A 7914-nucleotide genomic window follows, 5' to 3' on the forward strand; every position below is an offset into this window, starting at 1 on the left:
TGACCAGCAAAACCATTCTTTTCGTCCCAAATTCAACAAACTAAAATGATTTTTACATAGTACAATTAAACATATTCTTTTATCGTTTTGATAAAATGGGATCTTACGGTAAGTATCTACCTTTATTGTCTAATATTGTATCACTTAACATGTGATAATCTTACCGGTCCAGGTCGGTTGAATCGACCCTTGATAAGGTAAAAGTAACAACTAAATGAGGAGGAGGAATACAATTAAGATGACACATATACCTCTATACTTTCTTCTGAGCTTTTCCTTTAGGACGTTTTAATACAGTATATTTAACATCTTGCTGTACCATGACTGCAAGTTCTGTAAAGGACATTGTACAAGGAAAAAAAAACAGGAAAACTTTGTCACTACGACTGGAGGCGTATAAGCTGACATCTCCTTTTGTAGCGTAGTTAGCAGTTAAAAACTCTCATCGCATATCTGAATCTCCAACCTTCCAATATTCAACACAAAAAACTCCGCCTCTGCAACAAAACACCGGCAGATCTCAGACTTGGTACATGAAGCACTAATTGAAACCTTATACTATCGGAAAGAAAGCAAGACAGCACTAGTTACAAGAGCACGGAAAATAAGCTAATTATGCAGAAATATGGAAGGGAAGCCTCGGAGCAACAAGTTGCCTCCGTGTGACCTATAGATCACGGGTTCGAACCGCGGAAGAAGTCAATAATGCTTGTATTAGGGTAGTATGTCAACATCACATCCCTTGGGGGTGCGGCCCTTTCCCGGACCTTGCATGTACGCGGGATGCCTTGTGCACCGGACTCCCCCTTTTTTTAATGCAGAAATATGGATACCATAGTCATATTTGATACAGTTCACACGTTTTGTTACGACATTGAAAATGAGTCTTATAGAGATTATCAGATGAACTCCATAAAATGCCCTTTTAGCAGACCTTTACACCCTCCTCTCACCCGCCTTTTTTTCTCTTGTCCCATTCCACCATGATGGCAATGCCGCCAACAGAAGACACTCTTGGAAGTCTAACTGCCCATCTACTTCCCAGGCCTTCGCGGGAAGGACATTAAAACATGAAAATGAACAACCTTAACAGTAAGAAGCAGACAGTGTGAATTGCCTTCATTTTAGATTTTCAATCGCATCACAGGGCAACAGTCTCCCACCCCCACTCCCTGGCCCTTTCACAAAACATGGGAAGAAAAATAAAACAAAATAGCAGACAGATGCAAACATTATCACATGACAGGATAATACATCACCTAAGCAAGTATATATATACTGATTGGCTGTCTATCTGACCAAATAATGATGACAAACGAGATGCTCAATATGTTAAGTGATGCTTACATGAAATCTCGACTCTTTTAGGTTCTCCAATAACTCTGCAATTTCAAGTTGCTTCAACACTGTAGCATGCAATACCTGTTGACAGTGAAACATAATAAGAGGACACTCCAGGCTCAAAGTTCTACAAGTCTCACTGATGAACCTTACCCTTTTTGTTTTATCTAGGTCAACCTCGACAGACTTGATCCTGTCCATTGATTGCAGAAGCATTTGGTCCTTCTCTGCTGGGATCTCAGCGGGCTTTTTGTTTATTTCTTCCAATAAATTTTCCAATCTATTAAGACGCTGCATGCATGGATGGGCCTCCCTTACTTTTTGAACTGCTTCATCATTAACAGACGAACTGGTCCCTTGCCTTTCTTCCAATGCATTAGTCGGGAAAACATTTGTCTGTTTCCTCCAGTACTCAAAGGGCAGACAACGAATAAATGCACAGAGTTTGAGTATGAAAGGAATCAGTTTCCTTTCCAAACAACGGAAACAACTGCTAAAAATCTTCTCTTGGATTCTTTCACACCAACGAATTGCCCAGGTACCTAAAAAGCACATGAATACTGGACATGAATCCCACAATATACGAATTTACCAATTTAGCATGAGTCTCAGCTTGGAAGAACTCAAAACTCAGTTGACTTGAATGCATAGAGTTTACATATATGTAGCAAAACACGTCATTGCAGAGTATGTGCACAAATGATGAAAACAAGCAGCAAAAGATGGATAAAATATAGGCTTTGTGGAGTCTTCAATAAGGTAAACCTACCAGGAGGATATAAGGTGGATATAAAGTCGCTGAAAATGAAAATAGGTGAGCACATCTACTGGCCAAGAAAGATTTTTAGCAGGCAAACTTAGCTTGTAAAACTTAAAACAAGAAGTCTCCCATTTCACAGTCCTTTCACATCCAAAAGGAAAAGGTTTTGAGCCATGACAAATCCCGCTTCTGAAATTCGCACATAAAGTCCCTCTTTCCTCTCTACCCTTTGGGTTTTCTTTTCCTTGGAGGGCGGAGAAGTGAGGCGAGGCAGCATAACTTCCTGTCTTCCTCTCAAGTTTATCATAACTTCAAACATGACCCAACTACGGAATTCCACTATCTCCCTTGCTAGTATTCACAATAATTTCCTTCTTTTTTTTTGGAACAGAGCTGAGGCTAATACTGTTCTCTAATTAATGCTATGATTTCTACTAGTTATACTCCAGAGAAAAACTTGTGTATGCCTACAACCATTACAATATTTTTCCAGTTGATTCGAAAATCTTAAAAATGCAGATTATCACATTTTAAAAGGAAAGTTCACATGAATAAAATTGAAAAGTGTCCTGGAATAAGTTCAGTGACTTGGTTAGCAAAATTCAGATAAAATAAGTCTGGTTCACAAATTGGAGGTCTGTCCCAAACGTTTACAACAAACTAAAAAGAAATTCCACCTTATATGTTGGAAAAGAAGAGATAATGTAATTGTCAAGGCATACAAATTACTTCTATTCTTCTTATTTTTAAAAACAAGTTGAAAAAGCCAAAGGACCCATGGTAAGCTCAAATTCTTCCAATAAAGGAACTTCACGCGATTTCTATAAGGGAAGATTTACAGTTATTAAGAAACATTGAGGGTTGTAAGAGAAATTAGCTCAAAGGATTAGCTGTTGGAAAAATTGAAATACAAATGAATTAGCCCTATTTCAGAAATTAGAGCCACAGCCAATTAATTGACTTAATTAGTGATCCCTCCAAAGATAAAAGGGGAGGTGAAAAACATAAATTTCACAGCATGACTGAAAATCACATACAAAAAGTAAAAGGGAATATAAGATGGCAACTGTTACCATTAAAACTAGAGGAGAAGTAATATATGAGGAAAATCTGAATCTGATTTTGAATGATGAAATGCAGTTAGCCCTAGGTTAACAATAAACCCTGAGGATCATATCATGAATTGAGAACTGAATTCAACCAATAGCACTTTACAATTCCATGGTGTCTTCATATACCAAGTCACATCGTACATACAAGGCAACTACTGTTTAAAGGTTCTTTTGATGGCATTGATGATTAACAAAGACAAATACCTTCAGAATTAGGTATATTAGTGGAACAAATCATTGGATTTCTCTCAGGAGATTGTCCTTGCCAATGTAGCAATCCATGCTCATCAGCAACACCTCGATCACCTAGGCTGAATTCATCATCACAGCTACAATAGGCTGTTGAATCTGATGACCTAGCCTATGACACCAATTATAACAAGTCAGAAAAAGGAGTGATATATAAATAAGTGCAACTGCACATGCACGTGTTGCAACTACGTACTAGTACAGGAGCATTACTGGAGCTTAAATGAAACAAACAAAAACTATATTATATTTTGGAAAACTCACTTCTTCATCAACTGGGGCCAGCCTCAAAATTGAGCTACTACTTCCTCTAGTTGGTGAACACGAATCATCAGCATCTGATACTGAATCACTTGTGGATGTGTCGCTACTCCTCCCCTGACCACAAAATAAATTGTCATACAGGGAGAGGCATAAATGAGAAAAAGGAAGCATGTCAAAGTGAAAATTTACCTTTAAAGGGCGTATCTGAATATAGGATTCAATTTTCCTTTGGTCACCGATTTTTCTAGAGATTTCCTTCACTGTTGTTGCTTCTACGTTATATACAAGCTAGAAGCAGAGGAGAAAATAACAAAGGTTATTACAAATTAATTCTCCCCTCCAGGACTAGTTAAAGTATAATGAGAAGAAGAACATGTCATAAAAAGAAGAATATAACTGAACTGGCATAACACACCTTCATTACTTCAGGATCACTCCATGGACCCTTGTTAGACCTGAGGCATCCACCCTCGAAAGAACAGGTACAAGAGCCACCTAAGAAGTCGGGCAATTGACTTTTAAGAGAGACACACAGAGAGAGAAACAATCAGATAAATGTTTGGATAATTTTACTCTTCAAAGGCAAAACATAAAACAAAAGAAATAATGAACCTTTGGTCAATAACTTCAAATAGTTTATCCAAAGATTTGGGTTCCAGCACCTGCAAAAGTAAAGATTGGAACATAGAGATTCAGTCAATAGTATTTAGAGGAGAGTTCCCCCCCCCCCCCCAAAAAAAAGCCATGGTTTCCTCTACTACCTGTATCTTGGCAATAGTCTTTGCATCCAAAAATTTCTGAGCTGCTGGCCAGAGCATCTTTTTGAAGCCAGGGCCAGCATTGACAATGAACATTCGATGCAGTGTCTACACAAAAGATGTTGGATATTATTAAAGGCAGGCCACGACAACAGAGTCTGGATAAAATACTTGGACAATCTCATTTATAGGTGTTCACAGTTAACAGCTGATACCTCAGGATAATAGCTATTATCAATTTTTGCCATGGCCGCCAAAAGACTAGCAGCAGTCCTTGTGAAGTTTTTAATCCCCTGCATTGACAGCAGACCATATTAAATGTTGAAACTGAGTAATAACTAATACTAGTATTTATGATAAAAAAGATGAACTACAAACTTTTAAGAGGTGTGATAGAGAGAAGATTTCCTTAAGTAGGCATGTTAGGTTAACATGGAAATGGTGAACAAAAAATTGTATTGATGGGAAAATACTTGAATATCTTTACTGGTGCATGAGGGCACAATTAAAAGCAATTTGGAGAAAAGAAATCTGATACTCTTTGCTTTCGATCAAGTTGGGGAAATTGATGAAAGTAATTGATCCAGACCCAATTTGTAAACCACCCATGGGAGTGCTAGCTATTTGTATTACCACTCGAATTTTTCATGCATGCTTAATATGCCCTTGTAACAGAAAAAATGGATGTCTAGTTAATGTGATTAAATCTGTAAGTGTTCAAAATGGTTCACACAGTGTAAAATAGAAAGCCATACAAGTTAGAAACAACATCAATTTGGTAAATTAATCACCAATAGAACAAACGTACTAAGCCTTGCACATCCAAAATTGTAGTTGTTGTGCAGATCCTTTTCTTTGCGGCAATAGAACATGCAGGGAACTTCTCATGTAGTGCCCTTTCAAATTCTTGAACATGATATTTCAAGTAGCGATTAATCGTGGTGATCCGCATAAGTTTGTTGGGATGAGCTTGTCCGAGCCTTTCGATATAAACAGGCCTTCCCTCCCTGTCAACTCCATGATATCCTTGTGGGTAAAACTGCAATACTTCTTCCAACTCTTCAAAGTAAAAATCCTGCACGGTCACAAGTTCCAATAAGAATCCATCAATCAGTATGAACAATACTGAAATTAGCGCTGAGGTAAAGGTATCAAATACCTGCAATATTGTGTCTGCGCCATACTCTTTCCTCCAGTTAAGCATTTCTTCCCACATCGGAATAGTCTTCTCAACATTAAGATCTCTTGCCTTCAAAAATCTACACAGAATTAGTGTTAACAAAATTAGGTTAAACATCTGGCTGCAAGATATAAGGACAAAATATGCAGGTGCGGAAAAAAAACAGCTAAGCAACTGTAAGCAAAGTCTCAGAAGAAAATTAGCATGGAAACTTAAAAGATGTATAAGATCCAGCTTCACCCAATAATACTGCTTCTTTGCCCGCATTTCGAACGAAAACTGCCATTGTTAGATAGATGTTCATACACATGAAAATTTAGTCGAACAATTTTTCAGCAGAAACAGAAACACACCTCAACATCATATGGTAGTCATCATGTCTGGGTGGCAACAAATTCCGTTCAAGGAGCCTTTGACGCAATTCACAGACAGCATTCTCCTCTTTTGCGTCACGTACATCTGCTATTGAAACTGAAGGGAACCTGTAGTCAACTTTCCTTTTTCCTCTTTTCTTCAGAGAGTGAGTGAACTTGTTTGAAGCATTTAATGCCTTTTTCTTGAAAGCACCAATTCTGGAACGCCGTCTTTCATCCTCTGAAACCTCAAAGTCTGATCTTCTTTCTCTTATGTCATCATATGCATCCAACCATTCTAGATACAAGATACCATCCAGAATATCCATAAGTGAGTATAAAGAAAACATACGAACTAGATCATCCATAGCAGTTCTTGCAGGCAATAACTTATTAAATGGGAAGCCCAAACCTGACATCCTTCCTTGTGACAAGCAGGAAGTAAACTGATGAAGGAAGCGTGGCCCTTAATGTTCAAAGCAATCTAAGCTGTTCCGCAGCAAAACCCATCCAAGCTCAAGTTGCACTACTTCATATGGAACAAGAAGAATGAATCAATACAAAATCTCAGTTTCTCTTTCCTTGATAAGCAATCAAAATCTCAACTTAGCACAGAGCAACAAGAAATGAAAAATGACACATTAACTAATGTCTGGAAGATAAGAAGAATATTATTTGATGACTGGAACAGGACAAGAACCGATAAATGAGAAAATGAAAATTCATTTCCTGTGAATTCTCTCCCTATTAATTAAATTGACTTCACAGAACTGAAATTCCATAATGAACGACACGCGCATTGTTCAAACACTACTACACCTCCCACGCCCACATCGTCAATCAATCAATCAACTAAGCCTCAATTGCTACCTAGCCCGGGTTTGCTGCATCACAAAACCCAAACCGCATTGGGTTACATGGACATTTCTCAAACTGATCAGTACATTCACTGAAATGCCAAGTTTGCATCCATCATAAATCATTTTAGGTACAAAAATTGCGAAAAGAGAAGTAATTTGAGATTATAAATCCTCAAGCTTGCTTACATACAGCACGGAAAATTGATGATCACATCGAAACTTAACCAAATGTTAAAAAATAGTAAATTCAGCACAGATCTCACAACCCACATCAAGATTAAGACCAAATAATTACAAGAATCATTTGAAACATACAAACACATAATAAGTCATATCAACAAAAACCCACAAAAGAAGAAGAAAAAGAAACTAAGGTTACCTGAACCCTAATACAAGGGAAGCAAAATCAGCAAGTAACTGAGCTTTTGCACTGATTTTCTGGAATCCAAGGAATTAAAGGAAACCACAAAAAAACCAAAGCTTTAATTGCAAAACATCATAAATTTCAAGAAAAATATGTGCTCAGCTGTGAATTAATAATAATGGAGGAATGAACAAGAAAGATTTCACTATGATCTTTGTAAATGCATATATATATCATACTACTGTGTAAATATACTTAGATATACACATGGCTAATGGCTTGGCTTTTTCTCTCTCCTCTCTTTCTCTCTCTCTCACTCAACCAATTTTCTGAAAGCTTCCAGCGCCACTTTTTATATTCTGCTTTGCTTTTTCTTTTTTCCTTTAATCTTTACGTGTCGTTTATAAACATAAAAATCAAAATTAAGCACTTACAGAATCTTTTGTTTATGATAGAAAAAGGGGGAAAAGTGACAGCGTGCTTAGACTTTTATTTAAAATTAAAATTTTACAACTTTTCATCTTGTACTTTCTCCATACAATCAGAAAAGATGAAATATTAAATAGAATTTACATGTTTCAAAATTTCATGTTGGTAAATAAAAAATTTTAATTACCAAAAATAAATCTTTGACAAATAGGAGTCAAGTAAAAGATTGTCTGACATTTTTAAT

At 37.0% G+C, this 7914-nt stretch overlaps 1 protein-coding gene across 5 annotated transcripts; it reads right to left on the reverse strand.

Annotated features, from left to right (window-relative positions):
• Positions 1-233: 233 nt before the first annotated feature.
• LOC107769792 (phosphatidylinositol/phosphatidylcholine transfer protein SFH13) lies at positions 234-7659 on the reverse strand. 5 transcript variants are annotated; one of them, XM_075234465.1, is made up of 16 exons: positions 7481-7627; positions 7257-7315; positions 6430-6546; positions 6018-6315; positions 5644-5743; positions 5293-5559; positions 4700-4777; positions 4488-4592; positions 4339-4388; positions 4142-4241; positions 3916-4014; positions 3727-3840; positions 3418-3574; positions 1495-1883; positions 1348-1422; positions 234-497 (listed from the first exon to the last, which is right to left on the reverse strand). In XM_075234465.1, the coding sequence occupies exons 3-16, from the start codon at positions 6434-6436 to the stop codon at positions 477-479; spliced, it is 1860 nt and encodes a 619-aa protein (XP_075090566.1). In that variant the 5' UTR covers positions 6437-6546; positions 7257-7315; positions 7481-7627; the 3' UTR covers positions 234-476. The 5 variants fall into 5 exon arrangements, with proteins under 5 accessions (XP_075090566.1, XP_075090570.1, XP_075090561.1 ...); XM_075234469.1 differs by having other exon boundaries at positions 6430-6543; positions 7481-7620; XM_075234460.1 differs by having other exon boundaries at positions 7497-7560.
• Positions 7660-7914: the final 255 nt, after the last annotated feature.

This window comes from Nicotiana tabacum, chromosome 2 (genome assembly GCF_000715075.1).
Source record: "Nicotiana tabacum cultivar K326 chromosome 2, ASM71507v2, whole genome shotgun sequence".
NCBI lineage: Eukaryota > Viridiplantae > Streptophyta > Magnoliopsida > Solanales > Solanaceae > Nicotiana > Nicotiana tabacum.